The sequence below is a fragment of the Microtus pennsylvanicus genome, chromosome 7 (assembly GCF_037038515.1).
Source record: "Microtus pennsylvanicus isolate mMicPen1 chromosome 7, mMicPen1.hap1, whole genome shotgun sequence".
NCBI lineage: Eukaryota > Metazoa > Chordata > Mammalia > Rodentia > Cricetidae > Microtus > Microtus pennsylvanicus.
In genome coordinates, this window is record NC_134585.1 from 52,982,627 (window position 1) to 53,000,600 (window position 17,974).

The window sequence follows — 17,974 nt, forward strand, 5'->3', positions numbered from 1 at the left end:
TTTATTTCTTTTTTTCATTCACCAATAAAGCTATTTTTTTTTAATGTGAGACAGGATCTGGTCTCTCTGTGTAGGTCATTGAATAGCCTGGAACTCTGTATGTAGACTAGGCTGGTCTTGAACTCACAGAGATCCACCTACCTATGCCTCTCCAGTGCTGGGATTAAAGGTACAGGCCATTATGCCAGCTCAAAAAAAAAAAAAAAGATAATTCTAAAATTTTACAGATTCCCTCCTACTTTGAGTGTGGGTAAATCAGAACCAGCCTGAGGAGCTACTCCTTCCGGAAAAACCAGTCTCCTGGAAGGATCTCAGTCTTTTTCAAGGTCACCAATCTCAGAAATCCCCACCTATTCCAAAACTACTGGGGGAAACCAAAACAATACCTTTAACCTACACAAAAAAAAGGGGGGGGGACAGAGGAGCATGGGGTAGATCTGACCATCTCGCCAGAATTCACTACCACTACAGAAACTCAAGTCCAAAATAGACTAAGCTTTCCCAGCTAGGAAACTGTCCTTCAAAAGACGCAAATCACAGAAAGACTGATGGCCCAAAGAGCCCCCTGGGTGGCCAAGGCCGTCCTCCTGACCACAAAGACCTCAGTTCTGTTTCCTCCATTGGGTCTTAACTTTGGAAAATTCCTTTCTCTCTCCAGATCTGCTTAAAGGCCAAGGTCCCAAGAAGCCCTAAGCTGTCTAGCTTCCCCCACAAGGCCTGTGGGTGTCTCAGTTACTGCTGTCGCTATGGAAAGGAAGTCAAGGGCACTGGGCCCGGGGGACAGGTATCCTTCACCCTCGGCAAACACACAGAACCTCGGGGCCTTGGGAGGCCTCTGGAAAGCCATCCTGCAGCTTTTAGCCACCTGCTTTGTCCTGACCTGGCGACCTGAATTCTCTCATCCCCGAGCAAATTAAAAGACCAAATGTCATTAAGCAATTAACAATGCAGCAGATGCAGTTTGGCTTCTGTCTCCACCAGACTTCTGCTCCAAAGCGCCCGCCTTTGTCCCTAAGGACAAAGTAGCTCTCTCCAAAACCCAGGGCAGAGGAGGAAATGGCAAGTCTTAGAGCAGTGCTTGGCACTTAGGCAGAGTTCTGTACTTATTGACCAGTTGAATCTTGAATACCCGTGATCCCTTGGCACTCTCCGGCCTAGAACAGCACAAATCACACGGAACTGCATCCACACCTGTTCACTGCAACCCAACAAAACCAATAACAAAACAACTGTTACTACCAGAGTATAGACTTTGGGAGCTGAGGCATTGTGGTAATCTTGTCTAACGTTCAAAACAAAGCCACATAATGATCCTTTTATGAATATCGGTTTAATACTGGATGTATTAAGGGACTACTATGTGCAAAGCGGTATGTTGTACAGCTCGCGGAGGGTGGGGTGGGGTAGATAGAGGGTGTCCTTGCAGAATCACTTCCACCAGAAATTGAGGCTTGCTCCTAAGTCTTCCATCCGCCAGGGGCCGCTGTAGGCAACACTAGGCTTCCTTTCACGCGTCACTCTTTGCCCCCGCGAAGCCGCTGCCCGGAGCTAAGATGGCGGCGTCGGTGGCTGCTGCAGCCGGGAGGCTGCGGCGAGCCATCGGGAGGTCGTGCCCATGGCAGCAGTTCTCCACCGAGGCCCGTCCACTCCACGGAGCGGCCGTGAGGGACGCCTTCCTGAGCTTCTTCCGGGATCGCCATGGCCACCGGCTGGTGCCCTCCGCTTCCGTGAGGCCGCGCGGCGACCACAGCCTGCTTTTCGTCAATGCAGGCATGAACCAGGTAGGGGCGGGGCCTCACCGATCGGGGGCGGAGCTCGGGGGTTTGCCTGAGAAAGGAGCTTCAGGATTGGGCGGAACTCAGAGCGCCTGTGGATGAGGCACTGGGTGAAATGATTAGGGGCCTAGGTAGGGCTTGGGAAATTAATTTGGAGACTTGTGGGGAGAAATTAAATTTATTATCCCTGGACAGCAGATGTGGAGCCGCGAGGGTCAGGCTCCGAGTGGAAGACTATTTAAATAAATATAACTCATCCGTTATGCAGGTGTTTATTGCACGCTTGCTATGTTCTTTGATTCTGGCCAACCACTTCTTATCTGTAAATTTTGCCACCTTTACTAGGCTGAGGTCTTTGGTTTGGTTTTATGTACCCCTTCTCTGCTTTACACACACCAGAGATGCCTGCCTGAGCTCCTGGGATGCCCCGGGCAAAGACCACCTTGCCCCCTTGGGGTCACAAATAGCCTTGAGTTTGAACAACCATCTTCATCACTCCCCCTTAACCTACTACTGAGGAGTCCCCTCCCCTACTTTTATGTGCTTCTAGTTCAAGCCCATCTTCCTGGGCACAGTGGATCCACGAAGTGAGATGGCAGGTTTCCGGCGTGTGGCTAACAGTCAGAAATGCGTGAGGGCCGGAGGACGCCACAATGACCTGGAGGATGTGGGCCGAGATCTCTCTCATCACACCTTCTTTGAGATGCTTGGCAACTGGGCTTTTGGGGGCGACTATTTCAAGGTGAGTTTCCAGGGAGCTGTGCTGTGCTTGTAGATCCCCCAGGCCACACATAAAAAGTGAAGGCCAAAGCCGGGCGGTGGTGGCGCACGCCTTTAATCCCAGCACTCGGGAGGCAGAGGCAGGCGGATCTCTGTGAGTTCGAGGCCAGCCTGGTCTACAGAGCTAGTTCCAAGACAGGAACCAAAAAGCTACAGAGAAACCCTGTCTCAAAAATCAAAAAAAAAAAAAAGTGAAGGCCAGTAGTGTGCGCCTATAATTCTGGAGCCTCCAAATGGAAGGTGGAGACAAAAGGATCCTTGGGAGTCCACAGGAGGCAAGCTAGTCTGGCCTGCATTCTAAAGTAATGTGAAAGACCCTGTTTGAAGCAAAACGTGGAAGGGACCTGGTACAGTCACCCATAGCTGTCCTTGCAGTGTCACGTGTACACACACAGAGACACACAACAGGAAGGAGTGTAGCTCACTTCCCTGGTTGAAGAAAGGGACTGTGGCTCCTGCCTGATGGCCGCGTGACAGTTACACGAACAGATGGCCAGACAGCCGTGCTGGGATGGTCACTGGATATAAAGTCCCCAGGTCAGGTGGGTGGACTTTGTAAGAGCGGAGACACTCTCTGGGCAGAAAGAACTCAAGGCTGAAATGGCCACGTCTCGGTCTGAAAATACGGTGGGTAGTGAGAATGGTTTTGTCTTTGGTCCCTGAACTCAGATGGTCTCACGGAGACTCCACCCTGGTTTCCCCTGCAGGAAGAGGCGTGTAGCATGGCCTGGGAACTGCTGACTCAGGTCTATGGGATCCCTGAGGACAGGTTATGGGTCTCCTACTTCGGTGGTGACTCCAAGACAGGGCTGGAGCCAGACCTGGAGACCAGAGACATCTGGCTCAGCTTGGGGTAAGTTAACACCTTCGTCTGTCCGCCCCAGGCAATGGGAAGACTGGAAAGCAGACTATCAGTACAAATTCCTGAGTTGAGCATGTGTGAGCATGCTGTGGTTCAGCCCTGGGACCCCCTCTTCCTGAGCTGGACTTGGCTAAGAGCTGTCATGGCAGAGGAGGTGCTGACTTGTAAGCATGCCCATCTCCCAGCGCTTCAGCACTTCTCTGGCTTTCTCCCCAGAGTGCCTGCCAGTCGCGTGCTTTCCTTTGGACTCCAGGAGAACTTCTGGGAGATGGGAGACACTGGGCCCTGTGGGCCCTGTACTGAGATCCACTATGACCTGGCTGGGGGAGTGGGAGCCCCTCAGCTTGTGGAGCTTTGGAATCTGGTCTTCATGCAGCACAACAGGTAATGGTTGCAGAAGCTACCGTGAGTTCCTAGCTGAGCTCACGTGCTCTTTTTAAAATAGAAACTGACCTAATTCTAGTCCTTGTCCATGACAGTTTCAACTGGTGGTTGCTGCTCTCTGGCCTCTTGTCATATAGTGGAGTTGGATTTAGTGATCACTGAGATTTTCTTCTAACATGTTTTGACATGCCTCTCTAAGACAATGAATCTGGCTTAGTAGGCAGCCGGGGTCCAGACAAGGGCCCAAGCAAGAAAGGATAGGACTCCAAGCCGTCATCATCTTCATTTGTGTCGGTAGGGGATTAGGACATTGTCCTGCAGGTTCCTGCTACCCTCAGCCCCTGGGTCCTCAGGTTTCTGCTGAACCTGAGCATCTGCCTCATACCTGTCAGACCCAGCTGGCCTCACCTTGCACCTTTTCCCTGGCCAGAGAGGCAGATGGAAGCCTGCACCCGCTGCCCCAGCGGCATGTGGACACGGGAATGGGCCTGGAAAGGCTGGTGGCTGTGCTGCAGGGCAAGCGTTCCACCTATGACACAGACCTCTTCTCGCCATTGCTCAGTGCCATCCACCAGGTGAGCGCACCTCTGCCTCCGCCCCGTCGCTCTGTGTGTGTGTGTGCGTATGCGTGTGTGTGTGTGTGTGTGTGTATCTGTGTGTGTAGGGGGGCTGTGGTCCAGATGACAACCTTGGCTGTCATCTTTAAGAACCATCTCTGCCTTCTTTGATACAGTGTATCGTTGGCTTTTGGCAGGGGCTTGCCTTTTTCTTTAAGGTGGCTGAAATAAAGAAGCTGTGCAGAAGGGCATGGCTTGACTAGCCCACTAATCCAAATCTTTATGCTTGGTACAGAGGATCAAAGTAGAAATGGAGATCACCTTCAAGCATGAGTGAGTGGCAGACAATAAATCAGTGCGTGAAAGAACAAGATCGTAGCTCACAGACCCTAGGCAGGCCACAAGCGTTGCAGATAGCCGCTGGTGGAGGTGTTACAGAGGACCTTAGACCACTTGTGTGGTCACGACTTGCCAGGGAGATGACCTTAGATCTAGACCCTGAAAGAGTCAGTACAGAAAGCTTATTCCAGACAGATGGCAGTGGGTACCATGGCAGGAAATGCTTGACATACGGCATTGTCAGCAAAGGCAAAGGCGAGGAGATGCAATCCAGCACCGCCCCCTTATGACCTCCACCCAGATAAAGCAGGATCCTTGACTGCCTCACAGGAGGTCAGAGGGAAGCAGAGTGAGTTTGAGTATTTAGATGGAGATATAGAGGAGAAATACACTCAAAACATGCATGCAAGCTTCTTAAGAGAGCTGCGTTTCAGTGCCTTCACAGTGGCTGTATTTGTGGCTCTGTGGTTTTCTAAGTTATATTTCTGAAAGGATGTCATTTGCAACAAGGTTTAAAGATTAATCAAATTTAAAATATAAACTGGTTTATTTATTTTTCTCCAAGAATTCCTTCTGCAGATGAAATTGTAAGGTGGTTTTCTGAAGCACCTTGTATACATTTAAGGATGAGATAAGTGTGCTAATAAAGTAAAATTTACTGCCACAAATATTTATATATCCTAGCTCCAAATTAACATAGTTTGTTGTGGTTTTTGTTTTAAGTGTGTGTGTGTGTGTGTGTGTGTGTGTGTGTGTGTGTGTGTGTGTTGTGTGTGTGAAGGTACCTACAGAAGCCAGAAGAAGGCTAGGCATCAGATCACGAGGAACTCAGGTCGTCAGGAAAAGCAGCAAGTGCTCCGAACTGTTGAGTCCCCTCTCCAGCCCCTAGCGTGTGGCTTTTAACAGCCTTGTTGGAAAAGTTTTAGGAAGCCAAGCACTATCTCTGGGTGGCTTCACTTTTATAAGTTGTACTCTCAACCGACAGGAAGCACAAACTAGATCCCTGGCTAGGGGCCTTCTTCTCCTTTCCAGACCCTTTTAATAGTTTCTGCCTTTCGGGAAGACAAGACAGTCAGGTAGCTGCCGTAGAATCCTGTGTGATGTGGGTGGGGCCAGAGAGCTTTTGCTGTGGGTACACCGGTGCTATAAGGCGCCAATGTGACCCTGTCCAGGAGTCTGTGGGCATTGGCACAGGCCAGGCCACCTTTTCTGGGTCATCCTTTTGGTCTTGCGTGAGCTCATCCAGACATCTGTGGTTGGCCATAAGGCAGCTCTACTTCTAGGACTGGTTGGCTGTTAGTTTGGGACAGTAGGGGCGGCTAAGCCACGTGTCTGCTATCATCTGGAGGCTGGCTCAGCGCAGGCTTGTTTTCAGCCCAGCAGGGTTCCAAGAAGGAGGGCAGACCGTAGAAAGGTCCTTGTGTTCTTTATCTTTTTGAGCTGGGACCTCTGTGTAGCTAGAAATGACCTTGAACTCCTGATTCCTTCGCTTTTACCTCCTGGAATGACAGGTATGCACCTCCACACCAGAGGTGGGGAAATATCTGCCGAAGGGAAGCGGCTTTAGAGTCCTATGGCAGTGGCCTGTGCTCAGAGAAAGGACATTTTTACAAATAGTTTTCCTGCAAAGACGGTAGCAAGAGTCCCATCTTGTGGGTCCTGAAGTCCAAAGAGAGCTTTTATTCTGCGTATGCACAGAAAAGCCCAGGTGGAGGGGATGCGGGATCTGCCACGCACTCCCACAAGGGCAGTGCTGTTGCTGTGTGGACGATGAACTGGGACCAGAAGACAGTGAAAGCCAGAAAGCCGCTTCTCTATCAATCCAGGCCAAAGCCAGGGGAGGGGTGCAGCTTGGGTGGTGGCAGATTGATGACACAGAGGTCAAAGGAGAAGACCCATCAGTGGGTGGGGTTGGGGGAGTGGCTTAAGCAGCATAGTGGGTGGCAGGACCTCTAACACAAGCCTGCACTAGAGTGTGTTTGGAGCTACGCAGATCAAGTGGCCCACGGGGCACATTTAAGTTCGTGTATGTCAGCTTCCCCCACTCCTCTCCTTGGCCCCTGACCTACCTCTAGAATGATCAGAGAGGCAGGCATGGAGTCCCACCAGCCTGGTCTAGATTTCACGTCTGCTCCTAGACGTGAACTAGAGGTCTCACATAGCTGTTTGTTTGTTTGATTGATTAGGTTTGGTTGGTTGGTTTTTCAAGATAGGGTTTGTCTGTGTAGCTTTGGAACCTGTCTTGGAACTTGCTCTGTAGGCCACCATCGCCCAGCTACTTTTATTTTTTAAATTTTATTTGTTGATTTTTTTTTTCATTCTTTTTTGGTTTTTCGAGACAGGGTTTCTCTGTAGCTTTGGAGCCTGTCCTGGAACTAGCTCTTATAGACCAGGCTAGCCTCGAACTCAGTTTGTTTGTTTTTTCATTATTTCGAGACAAGGTTTCTCTTGTAGCCCTGGGTGTCCTGGAACTCAGCTTTATAGACCAGGCTGACCTTGAACTCTGACCCACCTGCCTCTACCTCGGGAGTACTGAGACTAAAGGCGCACACCACTATCTCCACCACTGGGCTATTCTCTCTTTTTAAAGAGACAGTCTCATGTATCCTAAGCTGGCTTTGAACTTTCCAGGTAACCAAGGATGGCTTTGAATATGAGATCCTCCTGCCTCTCCCAAGTTCTGGGATTACTGAAATCTGCCACGATGCCCAGTTTTATGTGTGCTAGAGGGTTGAGCCAGGGCTACATGCATGTTAGGTAAGCATTTTACCAACTGAACCACATCCGCAAACCCTTTTTCCTCTTCTTTAAAACAAGTATTGAGACCAGGCATGTGCAGGCAGATCCCTGTGAGTTTGAGACCACTTTGGTCTGCATAGCAAATTCAAGGCCAGGCAGGGACACATAGTAAGACCCCGTCTCAGTGAATAAATAAATAGTAAAGCAAACAAGGGTGATAGTGCCCTCTAAAGAGGCTGGACGGTGTCTTGGGGTTTCTATTGCTGTGATAAACTCTGAGCGCAAGCAGCCTGGAGGGGGAAGGGTTTATTGTGATTCTTCTTCCAATCAGTCACATCAGTTAAGCCAGGGCAGGAACAAAGCAAAGGCTGTGGAGGCTCACTGCGTATTGCCACTCACTGTGGCTTGTTCAGCCTGCTTTCTTAGAGGACCCAGGACCACCAGCCCAGGAGTGCTCTGCCCACAGTCAGCTGAACCCCTCACATTGGTCATCAACCAAGAAAATGCACCACAGCCTCACCACCATGGTGGGGCGTTTTCTCAGTTGCGGTTCCTTTTTCCAAAAACGACTCTTGCTTGTGTCAGGGTGACATAATTCTAGCCGGCACAGATGGCATGTTCTCCAGGAATGCCTCTGCTCTCACAGTGGAAATTCAGCAGGCCATGGCCACTGTGGGCCTTTTAGCTCAGCATGTACCCCACACAGGCCAGCAAGTCCTAGCCCACCATGGCTTTTCCAGAAGGCTGTTATGTTTGTTTGGTTTTAGGGGTTTTGGTTTTTTGAAATAGGGTTTTTCTCTGTATAGTCCAGGCTGTCCTGGAAGTAGCTCTGTAGCCCAGGCTGGCCTCACACTCAACAGAGATCCACCTGCCTCTGCCTCCTGAGTGTTGGGATTGCCATTAGGGGTGTCGTTACCACTCTCTTTGGTGGAGTGAACCTGGCCGACTAAAGCCTAATGCAGTAGCCAACTTTATTCAGACGTCAGACAATTTATACTTGGAGGGTTAAGGAGAGTCACACTGTATAACGTATACAGTCACAAGGGCAAGACACACACGGCAAAAACATGTTTTTCCAGAGGTAGACAAGTAACAGCTGAAGTGAACTCGCTCCTGTCTGCCACACCTGGAGGAGCATGAGAACACACCAAGAACAGATCTGTGTTGTGAAGAGACTGAGGTCACAAGACTCTTGCTTTCCCTGGGTTTTCTGTCTATGTGTATGCCTGCAGGCCAGAAGAGGGCACCAGACATCATTACAGATGGTTGTGAGCCACCATGTGGTTGCTGGGAATTGAACTCAGGACCTTTCGAAGAGCAAACAATGCTCTTAACCGCTGAGCCATCTCTCCAGCCCCCTGGGTTTTCTCATAGGCACTCCGAATTCTCACGTAACTCCATCATTGGATTCTGTTCTGATGTGGTCAGTTTTAGGGCAGAGACGGGCACCTGTCTGTGCATGCAGGGGCAACAGCTGTGCCTGTTTTCCTGCTTTTCAGGGCTGCGGGGTGCCCCCTTACTCTGGCCGGGTAGGGGCAGCTGATGAGGGACGCATAGACACAGCCTACCGAGTCGTGGCCGATCACATCCGCACACTCAGTGTCTGCATTGCTGATGGTGTCTCCCCAGGGATGTCAGGTGCCCCGTGAGTCTGGAAGGGCAGGTGCTGCGGGGGTGGTAGGTTTAGAAGGGAGGGGAAGGGGAAGGGGAAGAGAGGTCGAGCACTCAGAAGGCATAGGGCAAGCACCCACTCCCCGTTTTGCTGCTCGGATGATCCTAGGAGTTCATACCTGGGCTGTGAACCCCCCTAGGCTAGTCCTTCGCCGGATTCTCCGCCGAGCTGTACGCTTCTCCACAGAGGTCTTGCGGGCCCCACCTGGCTTTCTGGGCAGCCTGGTGCCAGTGGTGGTGGAGACATTGGTAAGTGCAGAGTTTCCTCCTTTCTGTATGCCTCCTGGGCCCTTGGGAGCCTACCATTGAGCCCTGACATGCTCCACCCTCACTGTCCAGTCCTGCACCGCATCAAGGAGGCTGAGAAGGCTGCTCTTGCTCGTGAAAAGCAGAGACCTTGGAAGAATCCTTTGACTGTGGGGTTCCCTTCCACTTGTATTCCTGCCCACCCCCCCCCGGGAAACCACTTCCCTGTTTGAGTTCTCTAGTTCTCAGAGCATCTTAGCCTCCGGGGCAGGAGTCCCTTGATGCCGGGGTAGGGAGGAAGGGTAGGCTGTTCACCTCCACATTCTCCTCCACCCTAGGGAATTGCTTACCCAGAACTCCAGAAGAACTCAGTCCAGGTACTGACTTGCTTGGGGAGGCAGGGGCTGCCTGTTTCCAAGGAAACACAGCTCCACTCTGCCCTGCCTTGGTTCAGATAGCCAGCCTGGTGTCCGAGGATGAGGCAGCCTTCCTAGCCTCTCTGCAGCGAGGCCGGCGGATCATTGATCGCACCGTGAAACGCTTGGGGCCTTCTGATTTGTTCCCTGGTGAGCTGGGAGCCTTGCTAAAGCAGAGACGCAAAGGCAGCAGCTTTCAACCCGCCAGGGGCCTAGAAGTTTGTCGCAGGTGCTTGGCCTGCCCACGACAGAAGCCCTGCCCTGCCACCCCCTCTCCTAACTCCATCCAGGTCCGCCTCCCATCCCTTGTTTCCCATGTCAGCTTCACACTTAAACTGTTAGGCTCCCTTTGTCTGACCGTGGAGCCTGAAGCTTGTAGGTGGCTCCTCACCTGAGAGGACCTAGTATGGGGGTCAGGGGCACTGGCGGATGTGTGTGGTGGAGAAAGCCTGAGCCCGCGTGCTCGCTTCCTCCCCCATCCTCAACATTCTGCTTTTCTTTCCTCAGCTGAGGTAGCCTGGTCATTGTCACTGGCTGGGAACCTGGGGATTCCCCTGGATCTGGTGGAACTAATGCTGGAGGAGAAAGGGGTGCAGCTGGACGCAGCAGGACTGGAGGAACTAGCCCAGAAGGAGGCTCAGGTACAGACTGCTGGACCCTGTGGTAACCCAGCTGTCCCTCTCTCAGCCCTGAACTGAGGCAAGATTTATAGTTAGGCATTGAATTGGAAGCTGAGGTGGGGTCTGTCCTATCATCTCAACGGGAGAGGGGACAGAGCCTCAGCCCCACTTAGTCCATAGAGAGGAACATCAGCCCCAGGGACCAAACAAGAGCAGAAGAGAGGAGGCCAACACAGTGTCCTAGAGGAGCTCCCCAGGGGTGGTTGTGGGCTAGGAGGCCTGCTCCCAAAGTGCCCAAATGCAGGCTTTCCCCCTTTCCCCCCTTCCCCCCACGCACACTTGTCCTGCAGCACCGGGCCCAGCAGGCAGAGCCAGTTCAGGAGGAAGGACTGTGTCTTGATGTCCACGCACTGGAGGAGCTGCGCCGTCATGGGGTACCCCCAACTGATGACAGCCCTAAGTATAACTACTCTCTGCAACCAAACGGGGATTATGGTGAGAGCCTAGACCCTAGCAGGTAGTCACAAGCTTACCTGACCTTGACTGGAAAGGAAAGGCGTGGTAGCCACCAGCCTCCTGCACTCCCCAGAGTGACCAGCAGGGGTCACTGCCTCTTTCATTTGGAAACGCCTTCCCTAGTTCACCCTCCAAAGTCAAATGCCTTTCCCTCAGATTCCAAACCGTCACATCCCAGGCCCTAACACTGATAATCCCTATGCCTCTGGCAGAATTTGGCCTCTGTGAGGCCCAAGTGCTACAGCTGTATTCAGAGGATGGAACGAAGGTGACCTCTGTGGGGGCAGGCCAGCTCTGTGGCCTCCTGTTGGACAGAACCAACTTCTACGCCGAACAAGGGGGTCAGGCTTCAGACCGTGGCTACCTTGTTCGTACAGGGCAGCAGGTGAGCATCCAGTACTTGGGCCTGATTTCTTTGGGAGGCAAAAGCGAGGCTGGGGACATCCAAGTGGAGGGATAACTGCAGGCAGTCACTGTGACACCTTGGTCTTGTTCTCCCCAGGATGTACTGTTCCCTGTGGCCAGAGCGCAGGCCTGTGGGGGCTTCATCCTGCATGAGGCCATGGCCCCCGAGTGCTTGCAGGTGGGGGACCAAGTGCAGCTGTATGTTGATAAGGTAAGAGCCCCCCCACCCCGGCCGCTCCCCCTCCCTCCCCACTCCCACCCTCACCCAGGACCCTGGGTGACAAAAGTGTTCCAGGCTTGGCGAATGGGATGCATGGTGAAGCACACAGCCACCCACCTGCTGAGCTGGGCACTTCGGCAGACCCTCGGGCCCTCCACCGAGCAGCGGGGCTCCCATCTCAACCCTGAGCGGCTCCGCTTTGATGTGGCTACCCAGGTAAGCTGGGCACAGAGAGGCATTGTGGGAAATGGCATGCTGCAAGACAGACAGGAGGTGGGTGGACTGGCCCCAGCGCCTGGGTCAGCACCACCATCTGTCCTGTGGAACCTCACCTCAGCCAGTCCCCTCTACTCCTGACATGACCTGTCACCTCTGGCCACTCCTCACCGTCCTTGTTCTCAGTGGGAACACCTTTTCCCCTTTCATGGGCAGAAGCAGTTACCCAACCCGCACCTGTTGTTTTGTTCCCTTGTGCCACCCCCAGGCCCCACTGACCACAGAGCAGCTCCGGACAGTAGAGAGCTACGTTCAGGAGGCTGTGGGGCAGGATAAGACTGTGTATATGGAGGAGGTACCCCTGGCACACACCGCCCATATCCCCGGCCTTCGCTCACTAGATGAGGTGAGCGGTAGAGGGTGACCCCAGAGGGCTTCCCTGCCCTTCGCAGGCAGCTAAGAGCCCTTGTCCTGCCTTCACCTCAGGTGTACCCAGACCCTGTGAGGGTGGTTTCAGTGGGCGTTCCCGTGGCCCATGCACTGGCACCAGCCTCCCAGCATGCACTGCAGACTTCGGTGGAGCTCTGCTGTGGGACGTGAGTCACTCTTCCCACCCTGTCCCGGGACCCTGGGTCGTCACCACCTGCCTTGCTTTGGGTCGGACTTCTCCATTCTTTCTCTCCATCATTACCCCTTTCTCCACCTTCTTTATAGGCACCTGCTACGTACTGGGGCTGTGGGGGACCTGGTGATCATTGGGGATCGGCAGCTGGTCAAGGGTATCACTCGCCTACTGGCCATCACTGGGGAGCAGGCCCAACAGGTTAGAGTGCTCGAAGTCCTGGAGACCTGTGGCTGTGGGGAGTGAGGGACAGACACACAGCTGACACTCAGGCTCGGGCATGCCCAGTGCTGTAGCCAGCATCCCTCCCTATACACACACTGCTGTGCTATAGCAATGCTAGCCACTGCTCACGTAGGGCTGGTGTCCCCGCTGGTCAACATTTCTAACATGGCCCTGATTGCAGTGAGATACGAGACCCTGTCCTGGGAGCGGGTAGGGCAAGTCTGGGAGCCTTCACTTTCTTGCGCCTCCCATAGGCCCGAGAGGTGGGCCAGAGCCTGTCTCAGGAAGTGGAAGCAGCCAGGGAGCGGCTAAGTCGGGGCAGCGGGGACCTGCCAGAGGCTCATCGGCTATCTAAGGACATAGGACGTCTCACTGAGGTCAGACCACCCTCACCACTGGACTCCCTACCTTCCGCCGGCCCTGTTCCTTCCCCATACTTTCCCGGATCCTTCCCGTCCCTCTCCAGCCTTCCAGCTGGCCCACGTTTGTCTTCAGGGTGGGTATGGCATCTGCCCAGGCTCTGTCAGTCCTCTCTCTGAAGCTCTGGCAAGGGTGACACACAGCTCTGGCCGTAGGTCATAGACTCGGCTGTGATGCCTCAGTGGCAGCGGCAGGAGCTACAGACCACACTGAAGACACTACAGCGCCGTGCCAACACTGCCATCCGGAAACTGGAGAAGGGCCAGGTGAGAGAAGGGGCAGCCGTGCCTTTTACTCCGACATTACCGCACCAATCCAAGAAGCTGCCAGAACTGGGATAGGAGTCAGGGGCAGCTTCCTACTTGATCTGCTACTGGGCACCGTATCACCAAACCATCACCACCTCTGCCCGACCGTAGCTCTCCCCCAGCCCTTCCCATAGGCAGCCTCCCTACTCGAATGCCAGTTAGCCTAATTGCTCCTTGCCTGTCAGTTCCTAGTCCCCTCCCAGTCCATCTGTGCCATCTGGCCTTCCTCCTCTTTCCTTCAGCAACTTTTAAAGGCCCTATAACAAAATAGAACTGGTGAGGCCATTGCAGAAGGTCACAGATGGAACCCAGGAAAGCAGGTCAAGCCAGGCAGGGCCCTGCCACCGCTGTTAACAGAAAGCATGGGAAGGAAGGGGCTGCTAGACAGGTCTCGGTTCAGAAGCAGAATATCCGTGCCCGACCCCTCTGCTGCTCTTCCTGCCCTACAGGCTGCAGAGAAATCCCAGGAGCTGTTGAAACGGCACTCGGAGGGGCCTCTGATTGTGGACACTGTCTCTGTTGAGTCCCTCTCGGTGAGTACCCTGGGAGGGCCTGGGGGGGTGGGGTAAGGGCAGGAGGATGACTGCCTGGGGCCTGCGGAAGACCGAGTCCTGCCGGGGCATCTGGGGAAGGGTAGATCGCTCTGTCTCCTCACACAGGTGCTGGTAAAGGTGGTACGGCAGCTGTGTGAGAAAGCCCCCAGCATGTCTGTGCTGCTGCTCAGCCCCCAGCCCACTGGCGGTGTCCTGTGTGCCTGCCAGGTGGCCCAGGTGAGGGGGTCCCAAGGGCCCACCCTAAATGGCCCCTAACTCACTCTGGTTCCAACTCTTATTCCTTCCAAGCAGGAGATCTAGGGTAGGGGAATATAACCTATGACAGGAATAGAGTGATCTCTCCTTGTCCCCGAAGCCACCCCCTCCGCCTTCCCAGAAGGCATTGTGAGGTTTCTTAGTCACCTACCTCTTAGGCCTCAGTTCCTTGCAAGTAAGTCCTGGGCGCTCATCACTTCCGCACACATTCCCAGTCCAGTCCTTTCCTTACCGTGCTCAGCCTGGGGGAGGGTGCTCATTGCTGGCGACTACAGTCCCTAGGGTCTGCTGAACGGATAGTGACAGGGGACTGCTCCACATGGCTTCCCCTCCTGATTCTCTCCCCAGGGTGCCACGCCCACCTTCACAGCAGAAGCCTGGGCACTGGCTGTGTGCAGCCACATGGGAGGCAAGGCTTGGGGCTCTCGCATGATCGCCCAGGGGACTGGACACACTGCTGACCTGGAGGCTGCCCTCGGGACAGCCCGGGCTTACGCACTCAACCAGCTCTGACCAGGCCCACCCAGGACCCAAAGGAATGAGACAAGCATCTGGAGCCGGCAGGGAGCCACATGGCCTTCCTGAGGCTGAGGCACAGGGGCAGCAGCTGGAGGCCAGATACCTGAGCCGAAGAAGGGCACCTGGGCCACTTCACACCAGGAGACTCAAGGAAACCAGTGCGAACTGAGAAGCAGCAACCCCAACAATATGAAGATCTAGGCTCTTGTAGCTAAGAGTGCCTATTAAAAGTGTTTCACCAGGCTGGAGGGTTGGCTCAGTGGTTAAGAGCACTTGTTCCAGCAAGGCGGACCACAGACCTTTAATCCCAGCATTTGGGAGGCAGAAGCAGGCGGATCTGTGTGAGTTCCAGGCCAACCAGAGTTAAGTTCCAGGATGGCCAGTGCTACACAGAGAAACCCTGTCTCAAAAAACAAACAGAAAAAAGCACTTGAAAGGACCTGGGTTCAATTCCCAGAATCTACATGGAGGCTCAGGCACCAGGCACACATGTAGTACACAGACATACATGCAGGCAAAACACTCAAACACACAAAATAATAAAAATTAAAAAAAAAAAATATTTCACAGAAGATTGGTAGTCCTGTAAGATTCTGATGTTTAAAAAGAGTGGCCTGGTCACACAGTGGTGGCAAATGCCTCAGGAGTCAGAGACAAGCAGATCTCAGAGTTTGAGTTCCAGGACAGCCAGGACTACTAGAGAAACCTATCTTGAAAAACAAACAAAAAAAGTGACCTGCTCAGCCACCGAGAGTACTCATTGCAGCTGGGCGGTGGCAGCTCACACCTTTAATCCCAGCACTCAGGAGGCAGAGACAGGTTGATCTCTGTGACTTTGAGGCCAGCCTGGTCTACAGAGCAAGTTCCAGGAACCTAGGGCTGTTGCACAGAGAAACCTTGTCTCAAAATAAAAGAATGTTCACTGCTCTTGCAGAGGCCCAAGTTCAGTTCCCAGCACCCACGTGGTGGCCCACAGTCACTAACTCCACCACCAGAACACCCAAATCCCTTCTCTGGATTCTTTGGGCCCCTGTGAATCTTATGATACACACACCCCCAGATGCAATGTGAGAATGGCCTTCCTCATGCGTACCCCATCACTAATCTGACCACTCACCCTCATGGAAAAGCATCTGGTTCCTAACTCTAGATCATCCAACCACCAGAGTGGTTCAAATGGGGACTGTGGGCCAGGATTGCCTGGGTACCAGGAAGGGTCTTCTGGCTATCAAGGCCCAGAGTGTCATGTTAAAATCAGAACAGCAGGGTATGCGCCCGTGTCATTCATTTTATTAACAGTGACTTGTTTGAAGTGAGGCCACTATGGCTTGCTGCCTGGTCAACTGACAGTGACAAACCCCAGACGTAACAGCTTCTCCCCTGTGGAACATGCTTCCAAGTGGGGGTGGAGAGAGGAGTGTGGGATGGAAAAGGAAAGAGCGGGCCACAGGACAGGACTGGCTTCGCTTCATCACTGAGATAAGGTGTCTGAGCTGGGCAGCAAGGGTGTGAGCCTCGAGGAAATCTGAGAGGCTTTTGAGCTCATTGGGATGGCCAGTGAACGCCCAGGCTGTAAGGAAGGATTCAGAGAAGGAACCGTGGTCAGACAGTGATGGACTTCTTTTTACCTGACACACGGTCTCCATATGTAGCTGTTTGGCTGGCCTGGAACTCCCTGTGTGGCCAAGCTGGCCTCTCACAGAGACCTCTGCCTCCCAAGCACTGAGTTTGGGCACATAAAATACTATGCCCAGCCAAAGACAAACTTTTGAAAGTTAGCATAGTACCTGCCCCAAGGCAGAGCTGAAGCAGAAGGCAGAAGCTGGGGCTGAGGGGCTGAAGAGGCACTGCGGTGAAGTCCTTGCTCGGCAAGCGTGGGGGCCAAATTCAAGTACCAAAAGCTACATAAGCCACGTGTGGTGGTATGCCCTTAGGATCCCAGCTGTGCTGTGTGGGCAGGGGTGCACAGAGACAGGCAGAGCCCTGGGTGAACCACCTAGTCTAGCCTAGTCACTGAGCTGCAAGGCAGTGAAAGACCCTTTCTCAGCCTACCTCCATATGTGTGTACACACGTGTTCCCATCTGCATCATCATCTCCCAACCTACCTCCATATCTACATACACACGTGTGTTCCCATCTGCATCACCATCTCCCAACCTACCTCCATATCTACATACACACGTGTGTTCCCATCTGCATCATCATCTCCCAACCTACATCCATATGTGTGTACACACGTGTGTTCCCATCTGCATCATCATCTCTCAACCTACCTCCATATGTGTGTACACATGTGTTCCCATCTGCATCATCATCTCTCAACCTACCTCCATATCTACATACACACGTGTGTTCCCATCTGCATCATCATCTCTCAACCTACCTCCATATGTGTGTACACACGTGTGTTCCCATCTGCATCATCATCTCTCAACCTACCTCCATATGTGTGTACACGTGTGTTCCCATCTGCATCATCATCTCCCAACCTACCTCCATATGTGTGTACACACGTGTGTTCCCATCTGCATCATCATCTCTCAACCTACCTCCATATGTGTGTACACATGTGTTCCCATCTGCATCATCATCTCCCAACCTACCTCCATATGTGTGTACACACGTGTGTTCCCATCTGCATCATCATCTCTCAACCTACCTCCATATCTACATACACACGTGTGTTCCCATCTGCATCATCATCTCTCAACCTACCTCCATATGTGTGTACACATGTGTTCCCATCTGCATCATCATCTCTCAACCTACTTCCATATCTACATACACACGTGTGTTCCCATCTGCATCATCATCTCTCAACCTACCTCCATATCTACATACACACGTGTGTTCCCATCTGCATCATCATCTCTCAACCTACCTCCATATGTGTGTACACACGTGTGTTCCCATCTGCATCATCATCTCTCAACCTACCTCCATATGTGTGTACACGTGTGTTCCCATCTGCATCATCATCTCTCAACCTACCTCCATATGTGTGTACACATGTGTTCCCATCTGCATCATCATCTCTCAACCTACCTCCATATGTGTGTACACATGTGTTCCCATCTGCATCATCATCTCTCAACCTACCTCCATATCTACATACACACGTGTGTTCCCACCTGCACCATCATCTCTCAACCTACCTCCATATGTGTGTATACATATGTTCCCATCTGCATCATCATCTCTCAACCTACCTCCATATGTGTGTACACATGTGTTCCCATCTGCATCATCATCTCTCAACCTACCTCCATATCTACATACACACGTGTGTTCCCATCTGCACCATCATCTCTCAACCTACCTCCA

The 17,974-nt window shown here is 52.8% G+C and overlaps 1 protein-coding gene across 1 annotated transcript; it reads left to right on the forward strand.

Annotated features, from left to right (window-relative positions):
- The first annotated feature begins 1,522 nt into the window (after positions 1 to 1,522).
- On the forward strand, positions 1,523 to 15,182 carry Aars2 (alanyl-tRNA synthetase 2, mitochondrial). Its single transcript, XM_075980703.1, has 22 exons — positions 1,523 to 1,781; positions 2,326 to 2,517; positions 3,263 to 3,408; positions 3,634 to 3,801; positions 4,232 to 4,376; positions 8,936 to 9,081; positions 9,248 to 9,356; positions 9,692 to 9,730; positions 9,808 to 9,919; positions 10,277 to 10,410; positions 10,740 to 10,884; positions 11,118 to 11,290; positions 11,408 to 11,521; positions 11,606 to 11,746; positions 12,015 to 12,152; positions 12,233 to 12,342; positions 12,461 to 12,569; positions 12,848 to 12,970; positions 13,169 to 13,279; positions 13,771 to 13,854; positions 13,981 to 14,091; positions 14,479 to 15,182. The coding sequence occupies exons 1-22, from the start codon at positions 1,554 to 1,556 to the stop codon at positions 14,641 to 14,643; spliced, it is 2,943 nt and encodes a 980-aa protein (XP_075836818.1). The 5' UTR covers positions 1,523 to 1,553; the 3' UTR covers positions 14,644 to 15,182.
- Positions 15,183 to 17,974: the final 2,792 nt, after the last annotated feature.

What these genes read in the sequence shown, in the direction of transcription:
- Aars2 (XM_075980703.1), top strand. Translation starts at nt 1,554, where the DNA reads ATGGCGGCGTCGGTGGCTGCTGCAGCCGGGAGGCTGCGGCGAGCCATC. An exon ending in CCAGGGATGTCAGGTGCCCC is followed by an intron (nt 9,082 to 9,247) that starts GTGAGTCTGGAA and finishes GAACCCCCCTAG; the next exon opens with GCTAGTCCTTCGCCGGATTC. An exon ending in CAGTGGTGGTGGAGACATTG is followed by an intron (nt 9,357 to 9,691) that starts GTAAGTGCAGAG and finishes CCTCCACCCTAG; the next exon opens with GGAATTGCTTACCCAGAACT.